Source organism: Trachemys scripta, chromosome 19, assembly GCF_013100865.1.
Source record: "Trachemys scripta elegans isolate TJP31775 chromosome 19, CAS_Tse_1.0, whole genome shotgun sequence".
Lineage (NCBI taxonomy): Eukaryota > Metazoa > Chordata > Testudines > Emydidae > Trachemys > Trachemys scripta.
The window spans coordinates 3,607,350-3,635,227 of record NC_048316.1 but is presented as its reverse complement, the minus strand read 5'-3'; the positions used below and the strand labels follow the sequence as shown (position 1 = coordinate 3,635,227).

The following is a 27,878-nucleotide window of genomic DNA, read 5'->3' as shown; positions in this document are numbered from 1 at the left end:
GCCTAGGCGACCGGGACGCTACTTGCTTGTAGTGCAGCAAATAACGTAGATTCACAATACCAGGCCGCCCCTGTCTGCTGGAGACCTCCGGGGGGACTCAAAACTCTCAGGGCTACAGAGCAGGTAGGGGGCCTTGTGTGTGTGTGTGTGTGAGAGATTTATTTAGCACAGTCTCTCTCTGGATTTCTCAGTATGGCATCTGGAGGATGATTTGTGGCTGCTTTGCTCCCTAGAGTAGTTATATGACATTAAACATCTTGGATACTTTGATCCAATGCGTCTTTGATCCAAAGTTATAGCACTGGTGGAGAAAAATAGCAACAAAGACTCAGATAAAAATCCTGTGCTGTGGATAGATAGATGCCCGGTGCCATGTCACCTACATGGTGACAGAGGGAAGTTGTGTCACGCCAGAGCTACAATAGTAGACTTCAGTGGATTCACATTTATACTCAGAGGTGGAATTTAGCTGCCAGACCTAAGGAAGGGGGGAGTTACTTTAATTTAGTTTGCTCTCCCATCACAAAACTCCCGGAGATTCCTTCTCTTTCTGCTTCTCTATGTACCAGTCCATCTTCCCATTTCACCTATCTAATCTCGTTTGTGGATTCATCACCGTGGTGGCTGTTTTCTGAATAATTGGGGCTACTTTAATTTCTTCTGTTCTCCCATCACAAGAGGAATAATTCCTCCTCTGTAGGAGGCATCATGGGTTAGCCAGTGCTCAGTGCCTGAAAGAGGAACATCATCTACTCCCTTATGATACTGCATGGCTGACCTGTTTGACAATTGTTATAAACTGGACACAGCACAGGATCCATAAAGTACAGTACGTATTGTGCCTGTCTTAGGAGGTGGCCGTGCATGAGTAAAACCTGAGAACAGCAAGCCAAGGAACAGCATTACCTCGGGCTGAGGAGACAGCTAGAAAAAACATGAAAAAGGCCCTGCAGTTCATGGTAGCGAGGCACACTGATAGGCAAATTGCTTCTGTCCTCATGGGCACTAACAGAGAATTTGAGACTCCAGTGTGCTTTAGTGAAGCTTAGTATCTTTTGTCAATTCATACAAGCTCCATGTTCCAGATATGAATTGAATAGCATATGATTAATTATAATAGTCATGAATTATCACCTGAGGATCTCAAAGCACTTTGCCAATGTTAATTCATTCTCTCAACCACCGCTGGTTCAGGTGAGCATCATTGTTCCCATTTACAGATGGGAAGAGGGAGGTACAAAGAGATTCACATGACATCAAGGCCACACAGCGGGTCAGTGGGAGAGCTGGAAATAGAACCCAGGAGTCCGGATCCTTTGTTCTAACCACTAGACAGACAGCACTCCCTTTTCAGAAACGTGGCTGCCCAATTATCTCTTACTAGTTGCCCCAGTGGTGCTGATATACCTAGGGCATACAGTCTGTTTGTGCATGGGCCTTTTCCTCTCAGGGCATGCCTGAAGGCTGTTGGGTAATGGGAATTGAATGTGGCCTTCCCCTTGTGGCCTTCCACCTTGCACAGTCGCTTACACCAGTGCACAATGGGTGTAGAATGTCACCGGATCAGAATGGTAGCATTTCGTATTCATTGTGCACTCACCTGGCACTGTTACAAACGATGGAGCAGGGCAGTGGAGAGCCAAGCCTCCATGAGGTCTCAGTAGTATGCTGTTTTAGAATGCTGATAGCAGTGGAGTTTTCTCATTACACATAAAAAGTAAGTCTGTGTGGAACAAGGATATATGTGGTGGTAAAATTGAAGGTTTCCTTTGCACAGAAGGATAATGGAGGAGTTAGAACACTACGTCAAATATCTCTGAGAGATACCTACTATGGCCTGGCCCTTGGGTAGCGTTGTAATATGAATAGATGCCAGAACAACTCCATTGCTATGGTATTAGATCTGAACCAGACTTACAGCCAAAATCATACCAACAGGAGAGAACATTATCCTTTATGTTCTGTACATTGTTGAACAAAGGAATTGAAAATTTTTAACAATAGCAACTACAAAAAGATACTCAGTGATTATGCCGTGGGGTACAACACACAGGTTCTGCTAACAATAAGGTACTGAAAATTAAGACTGCTTCTCCATCATGCAGGCAGAGGGAAGTGTGCACCGAGTATCAGCCCTAGCTCAGAATTGCATGGTTTCCATTGGTTGAAGTCATCCTCTAAGTAAAATCTGTTTTTAAATTTGAATTAATCATGGCTTTCCAGTTTCAGCTATTGTATTTTCCTGAAGTACCACTTCTTTCCCCTCCAAAGACATCAGTGACTCCTGGGGCATGTTGTTGATTCACTTTCTTCAGGCTACACTGGCATGAGAGGTCATTTCGGTGGAAAATATTAATCAGATTTACTTGGAATGTACAATACAACCAAAGTTACACCAGAGGAGGTTCTTCAAGGAGACTGTGTGTTTCTAAACATGTCTGAAGGACTTCTTTAGAAACCATTTGTGCAGGCAGTTCACACGGATGATAAATCCACAGAACAAATCAAGCCAATTGGAACAAACCAAAGTCTTTCCACAAACTTTAAAGTCCAAAAGTCCAGTGCCTCCCTGTGAGAAGGGCAGCCCTGGATATTTACCAGTCAGGGGACCATGTTGAATTGAGACAAACTAAAGCAAGATTTGCTTTTGTCCCAGCTATTTCTAATCTTCTCGACTCAGGGAATTTCCTATAAGGCATTGACTAGCGTCAGAGGAAAGCAGCAGCAGCTGCAGGGGTGGGGTTAGTTTGAGAAGGGGGGTTCTGGTGTGGAAGCCTCCATTTTGAATGAAAACACAAGCACAAATGCACCAGTAACCTTGGATTAAAGCAGCCAAAGAACCCAAATATGCATGTTAAATTCGGTGCCCTTTTAAATGCCTGAGACAAATTTGCCACGTGCCCTGCTCTGCAGAATATCTCCCATCCCCCACAGTGTGCAGAGGGGACAACTGCAGCCAGCAATGTCCGTTCATCAGCCACATTTAGCTGGTAGACAGTTAAGGGCGTTCAAATCAGTTGCATGTCTAGTAAAACTCTTCACTTTCCCTGCAATTTGCATGGGGCACAGACATGCAGAAGGCAGAGGATCCCCTGCTGCAGCATTCCCCAGGCAAAGACATGTTCATTACTGGGCTTTCAGAGGCACAGTTTGGCTCTGGGTCTAAATTCCCCCTAAATTCAAGGGTCTTCAATTTGGGTTTTTTTGCCAGAGCGCTCTCCCTTGCAGACAGCTTCCCAGTACTGGCCATCCAAACACCAGCCCTACCTAGAGACTTTATCCTTAGCTGACAAAGTGACTTCAGTGCTGCTAACAGGTGCTGGTCTGATGGCTTTGGTGATTTGGTCTATGGTGTTTAGTCATAGATCACACACCCAGCAGGGGCAGAGGTAATGTGAGGGTTCTTCTGCCGAGAAACCTCATCCTAATCAAGAGGGACCATGTTAAAGAACGAGAGAGGAGTTTAATCTCCATGGCTTATTTGGTGTCTTTTGAGATTGTCAGCAAAGGGCCAGTTGCATGGTAGTTTCCTGGTGTGGACATTAACTGGGCAGGGACGGACAAGGTAGCCCACCAGCCAGCCATCAGGTGGTAACAATGTTTGGCCATTCCTGCCCACCTGGGTGGACTCAACCCAGTGAGTTAGGCATGAAGATCTCTACAGCCCATAATCAGTCCTCTGGGACTTCATCTGACACTGAAAACTCCAGAGAGGATCAACCAGTGAATCTAGAGACCTGGTTTCAGTGAAATCCTAAATAAAACATGTAACTAGTGAGATGCCTATTGTCAATGAACACTAACTCTCCCATACTATATTACTATCCTGCCTCAGACTTAGCTGCATTAACGGAGCCACTGATATCTGCTCCCTTCCCTATCATTGAGTATCAAGTGCATTATAATACAGCCGCACTGTTCATACAGTATCAGGAGAAAAACCACATCAACTTCATTATGTAATCCCAGGTATCGTGTGAACTAATGACTAGGGCACGGGACTGGGAATCAGGATAATTGTGTTCTGTTCCTTGCTCTGACACTGACTGTGTGTGTAGCCTTGATTTGGTCACTTCTTGCCTCAGAGCTTCATCTGGGTAAATGGGGATACTACTCCTTACTTCCCCACCTCACAGTGCTGTAACCATAGCGCTCCAGAAAGAAGGGAGGAAAATGACCTGTTAGATTATCTAGCCCACTCCTCTCTAGCAATACAGGATTATTCTCTAGGGCTCTTCCCAGTTCACTTTTAATTAATTTAAGTGATCATCACCAATTTGCACTGGGACACTTTCCCCTTCCAGTGGATCTCACTGCAAGGACATGTTTAAATCTTGTGTTACAGACATTCCCCCAAGCCTAAATAATTTTGTCATTAATTAGAAATAATGGTGTAAAATTATATCTCAATTTAGAGCAGCGTTTCTCATACTGGGGAGTCCCGACCCAAAAGGGGGTCACAAGCCTATTGTAGGGGGGGTCACGGTATTGCCACCCTTACTTCTGCACTGCTTTTAGAGCTGGGAGGCCGGAGAGCAGCGAATGGGCACCCAGCTCTGAAGGCAGCGCTGCCGCCAGCAGCAGTGCAGAAGTAAGGGTGGCATGGCATGGGGAGTGGGGTCACCACTTTTTTGGGGGGATCATCACATATTTTCAAAGGGGTCCCAGCAAAAAAAGTTTGAGACCCCCTGTTTTAGAGGATGCCGTACTGCCATTAACATTGCTGAAGACTTCTGGAGTTACTAATAGGTGTACAGCACTTTGCAGTTCTCTGCCTTTCATTCCAGGCTGTCAAAGTATTATTATTACTACTCAGCCACACTCTGTCCTGGTTTCTACCACTTCCTTTACAGCAAATGAATTGGCAAATGCACCGACGAGTGTAGTAACAATTTTAATAGCCCAAGCCTCTGTTTATACCATAGAGTTTATACCATGGAGTTTTAGTGGGAGCTCTGAGCTGTACAGAGACACTAGCGTGGCTTTGCAAACACAGATGAGGCTTCTGAACTCCAAAAACGCCCTTAAAATATTCAGATTTTTTTTTTCATCTGAAAATGACTCGAACCACGTGGTTAGAAACCGTGTCACCCATTATGACCACATTGTAGTGGGTGCTGCTGCTGTGCTCTCCCTGCTGAAAGAGAAGGTGCAGCTCAGTCCTGAGATTGCTCATTCCTGGGACGGAGAAAGGCAGCATGGAGCCAGGGTAAGGTTGCTAAGAAAAGCCCTACTGCAGCTCAGAATGGTTCTACGCTTTCTCTTAAAGCTGCAGCCCATGTTCCTTTCTTGCACAAAGTTTCTTTCTCTTATGAAAATGGAGCGGGGGGATATGGGACTTCAACAAATAGAATCCTACTCTGGCTAAATTCGTAGCAAAAGAGTCCACTGTTGCTTTGGAAAAGCCCTCCGGATAATAATGTGTGGACACTGTATCCCACAGACAAGACACAAAGGTAATAGAACCCCAGGGTCTAGGATCAGCTGAAAGAGAATACTCGGGCTGCTTTCATTTTTAACTTACAATGTGATATTTTCAGTCATTTTTTTAATCCTTTAAATTTCAAGTTGACTCAGGGCAAGCACAGAGAGAAAGGGGACGACCAGAGGAATCCCTGAGCCAGAAGGGGTACCTCTGTACTAAGAACAATAGCTCACTTGGTTAGAAAGCTGCTGCTTCCAGATTCTGCAGTTTGAGATCGAAAAGCAGGACGTTTTTAGGTTCTTAGTCTTAGATGATAATACAAAGGTGCTATAAGGTGGTAATACTGGCCTTCTGCCTGAAAGAGGTTACCCAACGTTCCTGGGATGGGGATATGTCACTAACTGGATATAAATGGGGTCCAGTGTCCGTGGAGGGGAAAGGCAAAGAAGTGAAACTGAATGATTCTGCAGCATGGCTCCATGCAGTGTAAGGCAGCAGAGAGTCCAAGATGGCTGCAGCCTAGTGGCTCCAGAAAATGCTGGCGTCTTTCTGATGGATTTAAGGGAGATGAATCCGTGGGGCACAGTGATGGAGCCTGTGCTCCCTGAACATTTATGTCTGGATTTGGAAATGGCCATGAAAATATATATTTACAGGGTGTGACGTTGGATCACTACCTCCTGCTCACAGCATGAGAGAGACTTATCTGTGCCCGCCACGGGAAATCCTTCCAACTCCGCCGGCCGCTGGCGGCACAAGTGCTCCAGGCTCTGCGAGCCCCGCTCATTCCTCGCGCACACCACCTTGTTACACTCGAGTGCCCAGGCCTTCGTTTTCTGGACACCCGCAAGGCAGGCACACAGATTCATTGCCCCCTTGGAAGCAGTGTACCCCCGTCCATCAGCCTCCCCTCAGTTCAGTGCTCTCTTCAGCGCAAGGCACTGGGTTGTGTCCACTGTAAAACCAGACAGAAGTTTATTTAGCACAGCTTAAGATAAAGATCCAAAATGGATGCAAGTAAAAGGACTGGAACCACCAGGTTACAGTGTTACATAAAATATAAAATGCAGTCGAGAGCCTGTACTTATTAACCAGTTCCCTTCCAGTCTAATAAAGTATTTCTCACCCAGTGGTCAGTCCTAACAGCACTGGTCCAGTCCAGAGAGGTGGGATCCACTTTTCATGGGATGCGCACACTGGCAGATTGTCACCTCCGTAACGAATAACATCTTGTGCCCTTTCTTCTTCTTCTTCTTCTTCTTCTATGCAGCCCCAGACTTTTTGTCTCTTTTCATAATCAGGGCCTTTCATTAACTTCAGCTCAGCCCTGAGGGCCCCTAGTCAGTGTCTTTTCTTGGTCTTTGTCAATGCTCAGGCCTGCATCTGGTCCAGACTATAAACTCAGGGCTGGGCTGAGTTGAAAGATATTGATTGTTCTCACTTATTGAGTTAGCTGAGACCCACCTGGCCTTAGGTGACAGGCATCATCTCCAACAATTTTGGAACATAATATTCTACACAGCCCTTAATATATTACCCATACAAACCTCTCAGAATAACCATGACGATTAGCTATTCTTAGCTTTTGCCAGAGAGCACACACCACCCCCACTTTGGTGAAGTATTGAGAACCTGGTCAGACATAGGTGTAATAAGCCTGCCTGGACATGTCTGGGCAGGTCTAGGCATGCCTATGTCACATAGCGGCTCGTAGTGACTTGCAGCAAATCCAAGCGTGCTGTCAAAAGCTACCATTGGAATCATGCCAGGCCCCACCAGAGCTGAGTTTCTTTACTCACCCTGGCTGACAATCCGGATTGCCAGAGTTCTGGCAGCTGATCCCCAACATATTGTCGAAAGTGGTCCAATGTTGAAACTAATAAGGAAGATCTCTTTGGTGGATTGCCTACTTTCTAATAGCATCCCATTGTCTGAAACAGTTGAGATTTGCCTATATGCTCACAGATCTATAATTTGCAAAGCAGGGCCTAATTTTTCACTGTAAGGTCTGTGAGAGCACATGGGAAAATATAACTGTATGTGTACAATGAGTACTGCACACTCTGATACTTCTGCTGGTGTGTATTTATTTTGCAGTCACAAATGTGCATTTTTATGTGCACATTTACCAGTCACTGCATGTATGCACAGAATCTCCAGGTGAAGATTGAGCCCCCTGTTTGAAAATTTGGTACAAACTATCTAAGTGTTTAATCAAGATCAGTTTAGAGTTTTTTAATCTGCAGGCATTTTGGTGGGTGCTGAGTATTATGGACATGGGGAGTGAGGGAATTACTTCAGACTGATCACCATCTTTTGTTAAACTACAAAGAAAAACCACAGTGTAAAATAAATCCTGACACTTAATTTCAGCCCCATTTCTTGGCCATACGATGAGACTGTTAGTGGTCTTAAGACAGTTTTTTTCTCCACCCAATAAACCCTGCTGTGTTTTGTCTGTTACATGGTACTTTAATCCACACCAGAGGGGTGTACATTTTTGTCCGCACTAGCATGTCGCACACTAACTGGTCCACGTGGACCCTAGGTTATTACGTTAAAAGCACTAGGGACTTCAGTGCATGCCAGTAGACTACATGTGGGCCAGGTAGTGTGGGACATGCTAGTGCAGACTAAAATTTACACTGATAAGGACTAAAGCGCCGTATCGACATGTTCTCTTTCTCTTCCTGAGCCGTTACCCTCTGCTTCCTTTCAGGCCTATAAACTCTTTGTCTTTCCTCTTTCGAATCCTTTGCTTTGGCAGAAAACTCTGGGGGCATATTGAGTCCATCATTTCCATGAGGGCAGCTGAAGAAAAACACCAGTGCGCCTCCTGGTTTCATTATGTTCCTGACCTTGCAATGTCGCCTAGGAGTCTCCTACTTGGCATTAGTTTCCATGTAAGCCCCTAGGCTTTACACAAACTGACTCTGGGGTCATGGTCCTTTCCTAAGCGGACACTAGTCCCATGGTAAGAACGTGACTTCGATGATCCTCGCAGAGAATAGCATGAGGCCACTGGCAGTCATCTTCTGCTTGCTGGAAGCGCTGGAAAACACAGGATTGATAAATGCACCTGCCCCACACATCCCACAAATGGGCTGCTTAGAAGATGAGGTCTATTAACAACTACCTGCGAGAAAATGTTCTCTGGAGGAGGGAGCAAGGCGCTCAGCCTGGGCCTGAGGGTGGTGAAGTAGAGATAAGAATACTCACACGGAGATTATAATGTGATACATTTATTCATATTTGTGAGGTGCATAGGTGTTGGGTGGAAGAGGCATAGAAATACCTTGACAAATAAAACTCCAGACATCTGGGTTCTGGCTTTACCGCTCGCTTATATTGTGAGGGTAGCAGAGTTATTTTTCTTCTCTGTGCCTCAGTTTACCCATCAGTATATTGAGTATAATAAACTTTACCTTCTTGACAGGAGAGTTATGAGGCTAAATTAATGCTGGCAGAACACTTTGTAATCCCGAGTGAGTGGTGCTATAGAAGGATTAATATTAATGGAGAAAAGCTTTGGATAAAAGTGCTTCCTAAGAATGTTTTTATTATAGCTTATTGCTGTTGAACAGTGTCTAATAAAGAACAATACATTCTGCTCCTGCTAGTTAAGGTTAATAACAATCTGATACAAGTTTGGAGATGTTCCTTTGAATGAGCATCTTAGTATTAGAATTGCAGGAGCATTTGGAGATCAAATTGCTTTTGATAATATTTTTGGCTTAACACATGTGCACTTTTGTAGAGGGCTGCATGAGGACAGGGCTGGCTTTCAAAGTGATATTAATATTGTCATGTTACATTTGCTATGACTCACAGGTAGTAACTCCCATAGTCATATATACAAAATATTGTCTAGTTTAAGGAGAGCTTTGTAAACTCTGGACTCCTGTGGTTACCCCCAAACCCAGACATGTCACGGTGGGGTCAGAGCCTGTGTTCAAACCAGAGAGCCCAGATTCAAAGAGCTGTGATGTGAGATTGTGTCTGATTCCATTGTGTTTTATTGCACTTGGTGATCAGTGCAAACATTATTAATTAATATTTGTTTGAATTTGAAAGGGAAATTTGAAGGCAATGACATTTGTGACTCAGGTTGGGTAAATAATAATTATGAGCAAAATGCAACAAATATTCAGTGAATATGTTTGCAAATGATATTCCCAACTGTAAGTGGTCTTTAATGGAAATGAGTAGTCAGATGGTTAGGGCTGAGGTGAATACTAGGAATAATTGTCTACAGAGCACACCATTGGCTAAAGAGGGCTGCCTGAAGCAACAGTTGACACTTTAATAAAGTTTATTGTAACCTTCTCAAATGGGAGTCATGGAGCCAGTATTTATTAGAGATGGGTTGGAATCCAAGCACCCACTGTACATCAGTCCTTTCCAAGTTTTCGGTATATTTAGAAGCATACAGAATGGTGATGACATCTCCGGAAATATAGCACAGTTGGGAAAGCCCCATCAGCCAGAGGGCTGCCGAAGGAACATTTCCATTGCTTCACTGCTCTCTCGCTCTCTCTTTAAAACCGGAAGTTGATTTTGTGGTCATGAAAGGAGACAAGCTGACAACCCGGGAGACTGGCGATCTCTTTCTCTAGAGATCAGGTATGGCATGGGCAGAGGTAGAGCAACCTCCCCATCATATCCTCACCACAGAGCCTCAACCCCGCTCTGGACCACCCAGGGGTAAGGCAGTTAGGGTCTGACCCAGAGCCCATTCAAATCAGTGGGAGTTTTTCCATTGATTTCAGTTGACTTTGGATCAGGCCCTCAGTCTCCCTGGCTCATCCAATCCTTGGCTTCTCTGTTAAGTGAGGGAGCCAATTAGTGTCAATGATGATGAGTTCATTGGGAACTCTACTATGGCCTCAGTTTATTTCCTATTGTAGGCCGCTGAAGGGCCGGCAGATGGTAACTAATTATATTAATTTCTAGTTGCGGCATAGGGCCCCCATGCACGGAATCTCTAATATAAACGCTTTGGAGAGTCCCTGTCTGTAAATTATTGGCTGTCTTTTGTTATCATTTTCAACCCAGCAAAACACATTTGATTCATCAGTTAGGGCTGAGCTTTTCAGAGTTGTTTGTTTGTTTCTTAAAGTGACAGTAAAATTGGTTTATATGGAATCATTGGCACAGCTCATCCTTCCCTTTCTATTGCTGGTAATGATCGATTCTGTTCTTCTCTGGTTCTTATGCTGTGCCCATCACTGGTATCTGTGGGCTTTGGTATTCTACTGAGAGAAAGCAAGGCATTGCTGATTGCAACTCGTTGTCCTAGTAGAGTGGAGCCTGCCTAAAAATATACAATTATGGTACAACTCTTTGAGATCTGGCACCTCCATATGACTGACCATGTGCGGCATTAATTTAAAAATACAAGGATAGTTTCAAGCAGAGGTTTGAGAATAGCATCTCATCAGCCTGGTTTCACATTTCATGCCCTAACGCTATTTATTTTAGCTTTATCAGAAAGCCCCACTGAAGGGCGTAGCTCCATGAATCCGCTTAGCTCCATTGACTTCAGTGAAGCTATGTCAATTTACACTAGCTGAGGCTCTAGCTCCAAGAAGAGAAAGAATTTCCTGTCTTTTAGAATTTCCAACCCCTCACTCCTGGGGGGGGTTGAATGTCTTGGCTCTTTGAAATGACATCTAGATGAATGAAAGGTTCACAGACACAGAGCCAGATTTTGCTCTCAGACTTTACTAGCAGTCGTTTAGGAGAGGGGATGCCATCTTTCTCAGGTTGAGATAGAACACTGCATGCTGGAACCTCTAGTCTTTGCTCTCCATACTTCACTATTCAGCATGAAGGTGGATGCAATCTCCTCTTTCCTGTGCAAACTGCCTCTGGATTAAAGCATGGCAGCCCTCAGATGGGTAAAGTTTGGGTGCCCCCATTGCAAGCAATTCATTATCTCCGGCCAGTGCTGTAGCCAAGTCCTGCTGCCTTGTACTCAAGTAAATCATAACAAAGCAGCGTTCCTGTGATAGAGCCGCCTCAGGTCGGTACTACTGTGGAGTACGTAGTGAAACCCTCCATTCAGAAACCTCCTGAGAGTCTCACATGATCTTGCTGAATAAGGACCCAAAGGCTGGATGAAGTGACAGATTGCTTCTCTCTCCTCCCCCCTTCTCTTGGTGACCCATACTGAACAGGCCTGGGCTTGTAGGACTTGGCGGTGCCAAACGAATGGGAAAGGCAGCTACTAATTCTTTCTTTCACACGCTGACGACCTCTGGAGGCCTGAGCTCTGCCAGACTTGGGACTAGATTACAATGCTGGCAGGAGAGGAAGTGGCAACATTTCAATGTAATGAGTCCTATGGAGCTCTGGTTCCAAGTGCAACGTCACTGGGGAGCTACACGTGAGCTCCCCGGGCGCGTCTGAGAGTGCTGTACTCCACCAGGGGCTGTGGCAGAGCAAAACTGGGAGCCAGTGAGAAAACCGAGGGTGGGGGATTTTCAGCAATGGGTTATATCCAGTGGGATCCTCCATTTCCCCCCCTAAAATTAGAGCCCGCTGTTATCCACATGCTGCGATGTAATGGCTCAATATGGGACTTTCAATCTACTTTATCTTAAACTGAGTTTATTGCATCTTGATTTTATTATACATGAGCTTCACCGTGCAGGCCCTGGAAATAAAGAAATGGAAAAGAACCATTTGATCGTCTATTCCACCCCCTGCATGCTCAGAGCACACCCCGTATATACACTTTGTAAAGCACTTAGAGAACCTCTGTCTGAAAAGTGCTGTGTAAGTACAGGCTGTTGTGATTATATGCATTGTGGCAACACTAATGATGCTGTTTTTCTTTGGGCCCAGAGTGATTTATCCTCTGTCAGACTCCCCCTCTGTGAAGATGTCCCAGTCTTCTCCAGCTGATGAAGGAACGACGTTTGAACATCTCTGGAGCACACTGTAAGTGCTACTTGACCGTTGTGCTAAAACTTGTTCTGGGAAATAATTGGTCCATCATTGTTTAATGCTTAGTGACTCATATTGTTGAGGAGGACTTAAAAGGGAAACATTTTTATAGGTACCTCTACCCAGTCTCTTAAGCTGCAAGCCCAGTTTTGCATGCCCATGTCTTCATGCATGAATTTTTCATGTTCAGATTTTTGCTTGCAAAACAGCTCAGATTTGTCTGCTCAGACTACTTTTTACCAGCCCAATCTCCTTGCATCAGTGGAGGTCCTGATATAAGACAACTCAGTGAGAGCAGAGATTGTGGAACATCTTGAACGAGAAACCACCTATCACCTCACAGGATCTGGTCCATAACTTGCACATGCAAGAACCTGGGCACCCAAAATTTGCCCTCCTGTTTTAGTTGCTGCTTTTGAACCTACCCCCACCCCACCAGCGCTAATGCTCTAGATCTGCACCACAAATGCAATGATGCGTTTCAAAATGCTGCAAAAAATAACTGCAGCAAAGCTCAAATTTGGTCTCCCCCTTGCTGATTGAAGGTCAACGCCCAGGCACTTCCTTTTGCTGTAGCAAACGTTACTGTTTGGAGGGGACTATTTGGAAGTGCTCATTGAAAGTCAAAAGAAACTAGGAAGATGTGACAGCCAAAGGGACTTAAGTTCTGCTGAGATGGAAGCAGCCAAGCTTGTGCCCAGCTTTGTTCTCCTGCCTGCCTCTACTCATCGAGTCTTACCAGCCTGTTTCAGCCCTTTGTAGGGTTCACACACACTCCACTGGCCCACGTACTGGACTGCAGAGAATTAAAGCAGGGCTGGTTCACACAGTGCTGCCGCGGGAAGCTGGCATAGGCTAGTTTGGGTTGTTCCAGCTGATATGGCTGTTTGGAGAGTTTGCCCATCTTCACAAGGGATTGTGCTCTCTACACATGGCTCTCCCCGCTCAGCTCTCTCTGGAGCGTTGTCCCTCCACTCAAGACCCTGGAGTCCTCCCTGTGTGGTCCAGACTCCACATTGGGGCAAGTGGGTGGAGACTGGCAGGGCAAGAGGGATACACATTGTCCGCCTCTAGTCCCACACAGGTTAGGCAGACAAGAGCGTCCAGTCCTGGGCTGCATTATCTTTCCTTCATAGCCCCACTTGGGGGCCCTGGGTGCAGCTGCTGCCGTGAGGCGTCCCGGTTCATGTGGCTCCAATGGAGTCGTGTTGCCACAGCGCCCTGGACGATACTGCACAGGGCTCCAATGCCGATGGGAAGGTTTTCCACTAGCATTAATGGGCTTTGGATCAAGCCCCTGCTTAGTGGGAGAGGTGGATGTGATGGACAGGCCTGTGGGTATGTGCCCTCTGCTGGATGGATCAGGTAAGACCCACTCCTATTGTAGTGGTTCTCTCTCTAGTCTTACACCACTCAGGGTCTGCCTGATTAAGAAACGAGCATTCCAAAGTTAAATACACAGCATTTTCTAACGGCACCACGGTTTTGCAACCTCTCTGGCCGCTATACTTAGCCTCCTGATCAAATAGGGAAGGAGGACTGGTTCCATTTCATTTTCTCCTCCAAGCGGTTCTATAACTTAAAGCCATTCCCGGAAGGAAGAAATGCCTTGCCTGGCTAATTGATCGCTATTGAGTGACAACTTCTAAGTCCTCTGAGTCTTATGCTTTGTTTGTCCATCAATTTGTCTAAGTGAAATGTGCTCAAGGGGGCAGCCCTGTCTTGGGAAAACAAAAGGCTGAAGGGGTCAAAGTTCAAGGGAAAGCCAAGCTATTGGGTGGGATTGATGAAAGCTGCATGGGGGAGCTGAAGACATGTCATCTCCTTTTCTCAGGGAACCAGACAGCACCTATTTTGATCTCCCTCCATCCAGTCATTCAGGAAGCAGTGAGGTGTCTAACCAAACCGAGGTCACAATGGATGTCTTCCAGATGAGGAGTATGAATGAATCAGTCATGGTGAGTGCATTCAGGTTACAAGAAATATAGTAACTTTAAATAAGAGGTTGTTTCCCTCCTGGGGGACTGGATGGCTCAAGGGGCTACTAGTGGGATATGGAGGCATTTATTTCTGTGTTACTGGCTCATAAGCCAAACAAAGTCAGTGCTGGCCAAAAGCCATTGTATGGGTGAATGGAATAAGCAGGGCTCTTCCATATTAATTGTACCGCATTATGCAGCCACCTCATACAATGGCCAGGATAATAGCAGTCCCTTATTAATAAGTTTCACTGGATTGTCCAATGAGGTGCCTGTTTCAGAACAGCACGTGGGTTAGTGTCCTGGTAAGACATGGAGTAGTACAGCGTCTGTTGGCTTGACCACGGGGTGGCTCTCTTTTGTGTCACCTGGCAAAGGTGCTTTCCACAGACCATGGTGGTCCCTGTTTGATTCTGGTCTGTAGAAACATCCGGCTAAAACACAGAGCAACTCTGGCCATTTGATGACGGACTCCCCCCATCCATATACTCAGCAGGAGCAGCTATTGTTATTGCCCCATACCCCAAAGTATCCCCCATGGGAGCAACATGCTAAAATCAAACCCCTGAGACAAGCAGGCAGCAGAGCACAGAGGGAGGTGCTATTGGAGCTGGAACAGTTTAAAGCACTTCAGTCATAGTAGCTGCACTGAGACACTTGCTTCGTGCCTCTGCTTGCTTGAACTCGCAAGACACAGGCTCCCGGATATAATGAAGGTGGAGAGCTGTGCAAGTACCATTTAACAACATAAATAACCTATAATTGCTCAAGTATAAACACGCTGCGTGGTAAAAGTCATTTGTAAGATATTCTACAGGCATAACTCAGTGAGGGCCCACTGCTGCTCCCACTGCAGTCAAGAGGAGCTTTGCCATGGCTGGGATGATTTAGTTGGGATTAGGTCCTGCTTTGAGCAGGGGTTTGGACTAGATGACCTCCTGAGGTCTCTTCCAACCCTAATCTTCTATGATTCTGTGGCTCTGAGTGGAGGCAAGATTGGGTTCTTAGTACTTTTGTCTGCATAGTCTCTCGGTTAGGGCTAGGAAAAGAGATGCCACGTCCATCAAGGAGAAAGGGTTTTAAGCATTTATTGGATGTGATTGATTCTAAGTGGGGAGAGAGCAAAATAAAACCGAAGCTCCCTAGACTGAGGTGGGCTTTGCTCTCTGATTTTCTTGCTGTTTCAGACAACGGCAGTTTGCAGGGAATTTTTCCATGCTCACCAAAATTAAGGCCCAAGACGGCGTATCTTTATTCATGTGAGCTCAGCCTAACTCATGCGAGTAGCTGGTGAAGTTACACACGTGAGTAAGGTTTTTGTAAGATCAGACCCTTCATTTTGTTATTAGGAACCTTCACAACAATGGCTATAACAAAGTAAATTCATTTGTTGAGTAGAGGTTTAAAAAGCACCAACTCTGTATTCTCAGCAAGTTCCTCTCATAAAGTTGCCAGCATCACTGATCCACAATATGCAATTTTTATGTTACTCTTTTACAAAATGCACCAGAGCCAGCTGTCCTAGTATATGAAGGGAATGCCGGCCCTGGGCCTCAGACTGGCCCCAGATCGTACTTCATGGGCTAATGCAGACACAGAGGCTTGTGCAGTCCAGTTTATCTAGTGGTTGAAAACCTGGATAGTCCGGGCAATGTGTTCTTTCTAGCATTTGGATCCACTGCCTTGATATTGATCGCTCACTAGGTCTGTTTTCCTCCACACTGTCCATTAATCCATGTACTGATCTGCAGAGAATGAAAGCAGGGCTGGTTCAGGTAAACCTACACTCACAATCCCCCCCCCTCCCCGCTAGTGTTAATGAGATGGTCACATGTTCCGCTGCTGCGGGAAGTGAACATGAGCTGCTTCCCACTGGCTGAGCGCTCCAGAGGCAGGGCTGGCTCCAGGCACCAGCTTAACAAGCAGGTGCTTGGGGCGGCCAAGGGAGAGGGGCGGCACGTGCGGCAATTTGGGGGCGGCAGGTCCCTCACTCCCTCTAGGAGCAAAGGACCTGCCGCTGAACTGCCGCCGCCGATCGCGGCTTTTTTTTTTTTTTTTTGCTTGGGGTGGCAGAAATGCTGGAGCCGGCCCTGTCCAGAGGGATCAGAATGTTTCCCTCTTTATTGTCATGGCCCTCGCTGGGACACATCACAGGCTCTCCTGCCCTCCTCTGGAACAGGAACCTCCACCCACTATTCCCCTAACTCTTTGCACAGACAGTGAGACACACACATGGTTCCGGATACTTTACTTATGCTCTTCGCACCTCAGCCCTGCTTTAGGAGGAGAGGAGATCTGGGTCCTGTGCATGTTCTTGACCAAGTCACTTCCCCTCTCTGAGTCCCTGCATCTGTCAGCCCAAATGGCAGGCCCACCATGTCCTCACAGAAGTGTTGAGAAGCGCAAAGCATTATTATTCATAGAAAACACACACAGGATCTCTCTGACCTGTCTAGATTAGAACTGTTCGCTCCATATGTCTCTGCCGCTCTGATGCGCGGTTTGCAGAGATTAGTGTGTCAAAACTTCCCTGTCAAACAGGTTTGGTCTCCTGGGAACGTCCCCTCTTTAACGGCAAGCACACAGACAAGTGCTCAGAACTCCTGCCCATTTATTAAATCTCCCTCCTCAAACCTCCTGCTTCCCTCCTAAAAGTCCTGAGAGTCTCCTTCCGTCTGCACTTTTCCCTCCTCTGTGGGCCTCTTTCCCTCTTCTCCGCAGCCTTTGTCTGCCTGGCAGACGGATCAGGTGGACAGCGAAATGCTAATTGTGGTGCTGCCCCAGCCTTTTGGCCACGGCCTCCCTTTTCGTTATTCCTGCTGTAACATAAGCCGGGCCAAGTGTGAATTCCATGCAACCGGTTATTGCAGCCGAGGGGGGGCATCCTACTGCCCACATCATACTGCAGGACACATGCCATGGGCTGATGAGCATGCAGGATTCCTAACGTCCTGGCTTAGAACAGGGGAGCATGTGCAGAGGGTGTAGCTAACTGCCAGTGCATGTTAGCACTAGTTTGATATCATGAGCTGTTAGTAAACATTTATACTGGCCCAGCTTTGGGACTGTACATTATATTGCTTAGCTCAGGATGAGATGAGTCCAGCTGGTACTATCTGTCACCACTAGAATGTGTAGCAGGCTCACAAGTATAAAAATAAAGGCACAGACACATGATCCTGTTGGCCTGAAATAAAAGTGGCCTATGTGTTGAGTAAAGGAGGTGGCTGTTAGTTCTTTTTTCTGAGGCAAAGTGCTCATGAGGTTTAGAGAGATTTCTAAGGGAAGCAGTATAGTTTTGTGGTTACTGGATTCCAGGGTTCTACGCCCAGCTCTGCCACTGATTTGCTTTGTGACCCGTGGCAGGTCACTTAAACTCTCTGAGCCCTGGCCTAAGCATCTGCAAAAGAGGGATAATGGTGCTTCTTTACTTCATGACCCGGGGTTTGTGCTGCTCAGTTCACCAGTCTTCGTAAAGCATTCCTCCGGTGGAAGGCGCTGTTATTAGAGATGTGACATGAATTCTAGCCCACAGCTATTAGTTTCTTGGAGAACCAAAGAGAGCAAATCCATAAAGCGGGCGGTGCATAGTGTCCAGATGACATGTCAGGTCATCTGATAAATACCACACTGTACAGGATCCTGCCTTTGCCCTCGCAAGAGAGACAAGGTGGGGGAGGTCATGTCTTTTATTGAGCCAGCTTCTGTGGGCGCGAGAGACAAGCTGCCGAGCTTCCACAGAGCTCTTCTTCGAGTCAAACTTGCAAGCTTGTCTCTCTTACCAACAGAAGTTGGTCCAATAAAAGATATGACCTCACCCATCTTGTCCCTCTGATATCCTGGGACTGACATCGCTACAACACCACTGTATTCTTACCCTTACAATTCAAATGACAGTTCCCACGTCCGAAAGGTGCCATGCAACCAGAGCTGCATTTTCTTTAGTTTTTATCCTGACTAAAGACATCTTTAAGCCACCTCTCCTATCACTCACGTAAAGCTTTTCATCTCTCTCTGAAGGAGACAGTGTCACAGAAGTTTTGTCGGGAATACTGGGTTATTGGTCTACAAGATTAAGGGGTTCCTGGTGTTGAAATTATTATTATCATTATTGGGTTGAGTCCTAGTAGTTCAAGAAGGATCCCGTCTCCTCCCATGACAAGAGGCCAGACAGTGTGTGTGTGCCTGGCTGTTGAGGGTTTTCATTCAAACATGGTACTTACCTCCAGGTCTGTAATTGTACCTGCTGTTTTAGCAAGTAGATTGTATATTCTATTCAATGCGGAGGGCCACCTTGTTTGTACCTTAATGAGAAGAAACATTGCATGCTGCCTTCTGTGGTGACACACAAGCCCCCTTGGTGCCCACAGAAACTGGCAGATGCAAACCAAGGGGCTTATTTTAAATAGAAAATATTGGGCCATGTTTTCGATTGAGCCTGCGGTTAAGGCACAGCAAAATACTTGTACTGTGTACTATTTCCTGCAACTGTCCATAATGGTGCATGGAAACAGAAGTTTTCATATTGAGATCAGATAATTGCACATGCAAGGGCAGTTACAACAGGAGAACCGTTCTCTGATCGGTGCAGACACATACACACCCACTAGGGTTTTGGAGATGCACCCGTTGTGCCAGCTTTTGAAAATATGACCCACCATGTATTAAAAATTCCCATCCATTCAGAAAACCGCACAAAACAATCTGTCTCAAACCAAGGGACAACTCCACTGATATGGGGCTTGTGGGCTGTGGCTTTCTTTCTGCCCCGTGTTCCTGATGGGATTGAGAAGCCTCCAAGGATATTGAGATATAGCTCCATTATGAAGTCTAGCCAGGCGTAAAGTGCATCTTATGAAGGTGTCTCCTGGGCATCTGGCTCAGAGCGCCAGGCACTCCCATCTCTCAGGAGGAGAGCAGGCTAATTCTGGAGCTACCGCACATCTGAAAAAGATCGTGTAAGCGGGTGTTTGTGGCAGACCTGCCAGTGACTAGCTTTCCAGTGTTTAATTGTATGCACAGCAAAGATTCCTTGCAATTTATGACATTGTTAGACTTTTGGTTTGTGCAAAAGGCTAGACGGAGCTACTTAAAGCACCAAAGACTTTTGAATATGAAATTAAGAAATGCTAAACAAGTTTGGAAATGGTCTGTATTTCTCCGATATGTACAACTACTGCAATGCATGGCTTGTATATTGAAAGTTGAGTCTGCATAAGCCTCAAAGCATTTGGATATTTCTCTGCTTTTCTGTGGCCTAGAAATGTCCTGGGAACAAGCATGTCAGGAAATGTCTCACATCCTGGGTGTAGCCAGATCAGAAGTGCCACCAGGGTGGCCTTTCCCATACGGATGTGCTGTTTCTGATTCCAGTCCTGACTGAACTGAGGACCTGAGGCAGGGTTGTGTTGTTGAGGGAGGGGAATTATCTACCATTCTTCAAATCTGCACACAGATTTGGTTCAGGTTTGTCTCTAGTATGGGATGAAGTTTCTGGTAAAGTTCTCACTTTATCCAGACCAATTTGTCTCACCCTGGGCTGTCACTGACACTCCTGGATCCTGCACAGTTCCCCTGACTTTGATGATGTTCCACCCAGAAGCAGTTTTTAGCATCCAGGATTCCTATAGCATCTCTCTCGAATTCTGCCTGTGCTTGGTATTGTACTGCATAGCGCTGTGCACTTGGATCTCTAGCGTAGACGTTAGGCGCCAGCAGGTGGGAAAAAGCAGGTTTTCTTTGTGATCACAGCAATATTATTGTGGGTTTAAAATCACTCAAAACTGATGTCACAGTATTCGTTAGCTAGCAGTAAAAAAAAATGAATTACTGGATGAAAACAGAAAAGACATGGGGCCTCTTTGGCCACAGCATCAATTTCCTGCAATTATTCAGAGCTGTTGGGTGACTCTTGGTCTGCCACAATACCTGTGTGTGTGTGAGGCTGATAGTACACCTGGGATTGCTGGTTAACAAGAGCACTTATTTTTAAAGGCGGAGTTTCATGTTTAAAAAGTCCATGAGCTACCAGGCAAAAGATACAAATCTTCTTAGTGTGAAGAGATGCCTGATTAGGCCACGTGAGTGGTGTGGCATAGAGTTAAATGCTATAGCTGGATTAAGAGCTGGACAATATTATGACCTATGCACATCTGTGGCTGTACATGCTAAGAGACAGGTCGTCAGATCTCACGCTTCAGGTTGTAAGCTGATCACCTGGGCCCCCCGGGCAGAATTGCCAAATATATTGTGAGTTTTTCACCTCCTTCTGAAGCACCAGGTAGAGGTCACTGCTGCAGGCAGGATGCCAGAGCTGATGGGCCAGTGATCCGATGTGCTGCATCAAATCCTATTCACCTGTCAAGTGACTTCCACAGTGGAGAGTGGACCTTCACCTTCCTTTAAGGGAGGTACATTCAGGGAACATTAAAGAAGCTTATCATTGTCTCCCAAATGTAATGTTTGCAGAGATAATGGAGCCGACACAATCTATTCAAGGAACCAGCACCATTGTTCTGCACTCTGCTAGGGTCACTAATCAGACTCTGACATCCTTGCTGTGGACAGTTACACTATCCGTCTGCCTGTGTCCACTTCCACTCTCCTCCTCTCCAGCTAATAATCCCCCCCCACACTCCCACCATTTGCTTCTATGTTATTGGCATCTGGCTCTGATGAGCTGTTCCTGGACCATACTGTCAATTGAATTCTCTTGATCCAGACCTAACAGCACCTCTGAAGCCCCTCACTACCAGCAGGGATTTTCATCAGTCCTCAGAAACTGGAAACTCCAGAGTCACAACCCCAAGGTAGGGGAGAGATCTGTCAGATCCAAAACATGGCTCAGATAGTGAATGTCACTGAATTTGCCTCCAGCCAAATAGTTGTTTGTGCCTAAGATTATTTTTTAAATGTATTTTCTGGGAGGTTGGTAGGTGAGTGAGACTGTTGTCATCATGATCATTCACAAGCTGCATTTGATGTAAAGGAATCTTATAGTCTGATTTCATGTTGGAAGAGGATTGATTAACAGTGTTGCAATGTAGCTGAGTAAAGGGAAGTCTTGGTGTTTTTCAGGCTTGTTAAGGATAGGTAGATCATCTCGTCTTGAAAAGAGGCAATCCAATGACGTAAGAACATTGAATGACATAAGAATGACATTGGTTATTGGTGGGGAGAAAACCCAGGAAATCAGCCACCCATCAACTAGCTGTTCTGTGGCTCTGAACTGTCAAGAACTTCCCAACTAGTGAATCATGTGTTCATTTTTCCTCTCAATATTTTCTTGTAGTTTACTGTTTGGTTAGTGGATCATGAGTTGCTATTTAGCTTGGATTGCAGCATGGGGACATTTGTGTGACTACACTCTGGGAACTTCTCTACTGATTCACTAAAGGCAATCTGCTCTTTTATGTTTAAGAGATAATGATGTCATCCCACTTTATTCCTTCAGAGATGTTTTCCTAGACATGGTGAACAGTAACCCTGTGAGCTGAGCGTGCCTCTTTCTGCATTGTACTCGTTATCAACTCCAGTCCTTCAGGAGCAAAAGAAGGAAACCCTGTTGATGTCATATGGATAACAGACCTTAGGAGGAAACTAAAAACAACCCCTGCCATATATCAGAATCATGGGATAGATAGATAGATAGATAGATAGATAGATAGATAGATAGATAGATAGATAGAATGAATGAATAAAGGCCAATGTCTACATTTGCCCAGCTCCAGAAACACAGTATTTGAGTTATCCCAAAGTCACTTCATGCACTCATCAGTGCAAATCTGTTTGCCTTATTCTACTGATAAAAGGTGCAGTTCAAATGGCTTTTAGCTCCATTGATCCTCTACAAGCAGCTTTTTGGAATTAAATCCAGCTGAATTTAATTATGGAGAAGGACCCTCAGACTCCCCCTTGGTAGGGACATTTGGTACAATCCAATACATCATTGGGCAAGCCTCAGCCTGCCCTGTGTTTTAATGAATAGTCATGAGGGAGAGAAAGGGGTGGGCCTGAGTTTTGTTGTTAGATGCAGATGACAGAACTAAGGGAGATGGAAAAAGCGAGAAAGCCAACAAACTGCAGACAGGTAGCCAGCCCAGCATCCCCGGCGCTGCCTCTCCCTAGTCACTTGCCCTTTTCTTTACGTTCCATTATCGTATGTCGATTAATACCCTCTTTATTTTTTCCATCCTCCCCTGACCCCATGACTCCTGTGGCGGGAAAGTTCCTAGTTGTTTTTAAATTCCAAGAAGACTAAAATGCTGTATATTAGCGACCCAATGCAGCATTACACCACGGTAGGTGCTACCTTTTCTGAACAGCATTTGATTTATTATTTTTCTTCCAAAGGGAATGTCCTCTCCCCCAAGGCAAAAGGCTCTGCAGAATATTGCGCTCTCATTCTGTTTTCTTGAGTTCTGCGCCTGTTGCTATATGAGAAATGCCACGCGTGAGATTCAGTCCTCATTCAGGCAGGGTGGCCCAATGCAAGAAGGGGCTGATGTAGAACGGAAGTTGGATGGATGCTTGCTTATGTACTCTTCTGCACATGCAACAGATCATGTTGTTTTAGCACCAGGAGGCACTCATCTGTTCTGACCATCAGGCAGGTTGCAACTTTATGGCAGCTCCAAAGTGTTGCAAGAGGAAATTTCACCAGATTCTACTTCAGGATGGGGTGGTTAAAATGTTGTCTACTTAGTTGGCATGTCTCTGGTGCACTCTCTGTATATCTAAGATGTGTGTTGTGCTTTGCAAAGTCTTCAATGCGATTTAAATCTCCGGCTGAGGTAGCTGTTTGAATCTCCTGAGTCCCACATGAATACATCTGTACAAGCCTCTATACCCTGCATTGTGGTTTCTCCCGTATCTTTAACTAACTACAGCTCTGAGCTACAGTTTAAAGAAACAGTCGGTCTTCAAACTTCTTAGCTGCTCATCAGCACCAAGGCACTGGTGCATCCTTCATTTGGGACTTGCTCATTTGCAGAAACCACGGGAACACTTGCATCTCTGTAATGCTGTGTGTGTGTGCGCGCACGTGTGTGTTTGTGTCCCCAAATAGGTTTCCTTCTGCAGATTAAAGGTGCTGGGAGATTATGACAATTAGCACTGGACATAGATTCTCACCTATACATTTTCAGCATGGTCTATAAACAATATGATGCTGTTTTAGTGTACAGATTTTGTTTTTGCTGTTCTGGTATTCAGGATATATGAGGCAAGAGCGTCCTTAATGAATATACAAAGTGAAGGAAAGACATCTATCCCCAAATGCATTTCCTTTTTAAATAACAAAGAATTTTTTTCTGAGGGCAGTTTTCTTTTTGTATTTATTGATGAATAAGTATACATATAGAGTAAAACAGTGTTGCAATTCTTGGTTGAAATTATTGAATTGCTTGTTTCTGTTTCCACATGTGGTGGCTTGGTTTCGCATTGTAATTCTGTTACTCTGTGTGCCATTATTACAGTGATATTTCTATTTAATGTTTACTTGTGGATTTTTCTTTTAAAGGGACACCACCAACTTGCAATCTGATCATTCTCAAAAAAAGGAGTTAAAGTCATTTTGGGTACGACAGCTGCCCCTGAAGCCCACTGCTGACATTTGGGGATTTACAACCACAGTTTCCTATTTTTAAAAATAATCTTGTTTCTTTTGCCTGTTGCTTTGTGACAAGTTCACACAATCGCCAGGGGAAATCAACTATACTGGGAAACAGGGAAACTGACCGTACCCAAAGTGCTTTTAAACGCACAGAGAAAACATAGTGGGGGAAACAAGGGGTGAGGGTAATACTTTTGACTAATCTCTATGGACTATGTTTTGGCACCTTTGTTCATTCTGCGTGTAATTTGACTTTGTATTGATTTAATTGATTTAATTTACTTATGTCAGCTTATAGGAGTGCTAAAAGGAGAAATTAAAAATACACCTCTACCCCGATATAACGCGACCCGATATAACATGAATTTGGATATAACGCAGGAAAGCAGCGCTCCGGGGTGGCGGGGCTGCACGCTCTGGCAGATCAAAGCAAGTTCGATAGAACGCGGTTTCACCTATAACATGGTAAGATTTTTTGGCCCCCGAGGACAGCGTTATATCAGGGTAGAGGTGTATAGACTAAGTGCATCAATTTAAAATAGCTTACCACAATCCCCATCTCTCAAACAATTCCCAACCCCAGCCATTACCATTGTAAATAGTTTCACAGATTAGAGGCAGAATCCAGCCCTTCGTTCTGTAATCTGCGATGTTTCTGTAACAATGATAGGGAACACATTTTGGGGTAGAAATGTGAATTTGAAATGGATGGTGTATCCCATTCAATGTACAAATGATCACTTAGGTTGCTAGACATGAAGCTCTTGTTCTCACAAATAGAGTGGTTTACTTTTATCAGAGGTGTTGTCTTTTGAAAAGAAGCGTGTCTCTCACACTCGGAGAATCCGTGCTCGTGGCAGTGGGTCACTTCTGATTTATCTGCACGTTGTACATTGTTCTTGCACACAGGCACTGCACACGCTAGGACAGCTGGCTGGAGTGGATGTTGTACTGTAAATAGTTGCACGTTATTGTTAACAGTTGCATATAATGAATCTAAAGGGGCAGCAAACATCCTTCTGAAAGCACTTATAGAGCATACAGAGCAGGTGCTTTTCAAGTTCAATATCTTACCCCTCGTTGTGGGGTATTTTGAAACACCAACAGGAATTTTGTTGCGTATCTATTTCTTGCAAAATGTCATGGCCCGAGAAAAGCTCATCCTAGACCAGGAAGCCTCTGTTTCATTGTGCTCTTATTTAGAACCGATCACACCTACTACACTAAAATTGTGTGGGAACATTCACACTGGTAGACACTGGGTCCTTTCTCCTGGCAATGATTCGTGCAAGGGACTTGTGTTTAGCTCTAAGTGCTACAGGTCAATGCTTTGCACACTGATGGGAGCGTAGCTTGCTTGCAGGTAGTGACTGATTCAGAGAGTACTTATGCTGACATTGTGAACTCCATGGTGAAGGGACTGTCTTTTTGCCATGTGTTTGTGACCAGTGAGGCATATGACTGATCTTAGAACTATGGAAAGCCAAAGAATAAATAATAATAAATACAAATAAAATATTGCCCAATGGAAAAATGATTCCCGAGAGCATGGTGTATGGCCCAAAGCTGAAAGCCTTTATTCAGATACTACTGTGATGGGGGTGGATGGCTAGAAAGGATTCCCTCTCCTATGCATTTCATTCCAATAGCTCACAAGTCCTCTGGGGAGCAGGGAACCTGGTGCCGGGGTGGCAGCCTTCGTAGAAGCAAGACGGGCAGTATCTTTGAGAGAGAGGGAGCAGAATGTGAGGCCCCTCCCTACAGGAGCAGCCCTGAGAGTAGAGAGGGGAGGTATAGGGTTGTCTTTTCTCTTCCTCCACCCTCGCTCCCTCACCTGCAGGATGCTCAGAAAGTTGGTCCGAAGTCACCCCCGGCACAGGAGAGGTCAGGTCAGCTGGCTGTGTCCATGGTGGGTGAAATGTGGGCTTGGCTTTCCCCGTGGGGGACGTATGGGTTGGGGGAGCTATAGGCGGTGGTAGCTTGGAGCTGCTCCCCCATTCCCATACTGGACCTTTTACTTACGGGTAAAGTGAGGCTCAGTAAGGCTCTGTCACACAGTCACATGGCGAATTGGTGGTAGGGCTGGATATCCTCAGCCCAGGGGTCCTGACTCTAACCAGGGTAAACGTGCAACATCGTTTAAGCACTCTTCCTAGTTTTGTAGAATTTTGCAGCAAACATTTCCAACAGACCTCTGGTTTCTGGATTTCTGCAGTCTGCAGAGCTCTTGACTCCGTGGAAATAGAAATTGCCGAGACGGGAAATGTTTCATGTTTATTTCCCACTATTCAGGATATAACTACTGAACCAACACACACTTTATTCTTTATCCCTGACTATCAGAACACACATTGCTGTTATTTTTGAAGGATGAATATTTATGTACAGAATGAGAACCCAAAAAATCAGTATGTTGGTTCATCAATGTAAACCAGTTACTTTCTGTTTGTTCCTGAGAAAATAGATTTGATTTTCTTATTTGACGATGAATGTTTTTGGCAGGATGTTATCTTGGAGTTCATTTTATTACTCCAAGAGTAGTAAGAAAACAGCAGCTCTGTGCTTAGCTGGCTGAACATGCCATCATGGGCTCTGTGGATTGTTTTCCAGATATATTTTGATATCAGTTTAGATGAAGTTTCCTGTGATTATTTCTGGAATTATGGATAGTTCATGAGGTTCTTGTTTATCTTAGGCAAACTATACAGCAGGAGAAGCAGACAGAGGGTTTAATACACATATTTAAGGGGAGAAGAGAGATGTATTTGCAAATGCAAGTTAGATCTTGTTTGACATTCCATCAGTTAGTCACAGAATCCTGACGATCTTGTGGGAGATGTAGAGAACTGGAGGTCTTACTTGGAAAAGCTTGATAGCTTTTTTTTTTTTAAAGCGATTATACTGTAAACCAGTAACTTTCCTTTGGGTGAGGTTAGGCTCCCAAGTTAAAACATGTCTCTTAAGTCTGAAATCTGGTTAGTTGCAAGCATTTCAGACTGACTTTGTTTGGGGGGAGGAGGAGTGTGAAGATCTGTGCCCGTTTGTCACGAGAAATCATGCTTTTACAAACAATATATTTAATGACTTGTCGTTTAACACATGTACATTTCCAAGTGCGATTATACACTCTGAGCCATGATGTGTGACAGCAGGGACAGTCCTTCCGCCCAGAGCAAAGGGGTTGGATTGAGAACAGCTCACAATGGCCTCAGCAATGGAAGACTGGATGATTCAGGGTAAGGCCAGATGGTGATTTGCACATCTGGATTGCTGGGTGAGGTCCAGCTGAGGCTGGGAGTGAGTGACAATAATTACCTGTCTGAGGACAGTTTGGTGGCCTCTGTGCTCTGAGTTCAGATAGCAGCAGACTGCCTGAGCAGAAATACCGAGGGATGGATGGCCGAGGAGACAGACTTGGCTAGGACAAGGTGAAAGGAGTGAATGTAGGGAGACTGAAATAGAGTCTGTTCCCTGGACATGGTTCCCTCAGAGGTGTCTTGGAACACATGTGCAGGACGCTATCTGGAGAAGGCTTGCACGGCTTGTGCTGTTCCTGTTGTATGGATGAGCTCAGGCTTTGCAGTAGACACTTTTTGGATCATTCTATTCACCTAAAAGAGACCCTGTGAAATTGAACAAGGCCCCGAGGCTGGTAGGAGTTATTACAAATACTCTCTTGGCTGTTCATGGTCTTAGTACAGTTGACAAGAATATGTGAGAAGTTGCCATAAGAGAACACGTGAAAAAGCCTATAGAATAATGGGTAAAAAATGTATAACTCTTTCCATTAAACATCATAGGGGGAAAACGGTAGGAAAATTCTGTAAAGATTCTTCATGAGCAAATCTCAGATGAATTCAGTGCTTTAATTCAATGGATGTGTCTCATAGCCACTTTGCTAGAATGTTCA

At 45.1% G+C, this 27,878-nt stretch overlaps 1 protein-coding gene across 6 annotated transcripts in view; it reads left to right on the top strand.

Moving 5' to 3' along the window:
* The window catches only part of TP73 (tumor protein p73), a 74,371-nt gene continuing 46,493 nt past the window's right edge, over positions 1 to 27,878 (top strand). For 4 of the 6 annotated variants that reach the window (XM_034753381.1, XM_034753384.1, XM_034753385.1 and 1 more), the window contains exons 1-3: positions 5,105 to 5,209; positions 12,275 to 12,370; positions 14,211 to 14,334. In XM_034753381.1, the coding sequence (XP_034609272.1) occupies positions 5,199 to 5,209; positions 12,275 to 12,370; positions 14,211 to 14,334 (231 nt within the window). In that variant the 5' untranslated portion in view covers positions 5,105 to 5,198. Of the gene's footprint in view, positions 124 to 5,104; positions 5,210 to 9,970; positions 10,049 to 12,274; positions 12,371 to 14,210; positions 14,335 to 27,878 lie in introns of those variants that run through there. The other 2 variants (XM_034753382.1, XM_034753383.1) reach the window with 2 other exon arrangements.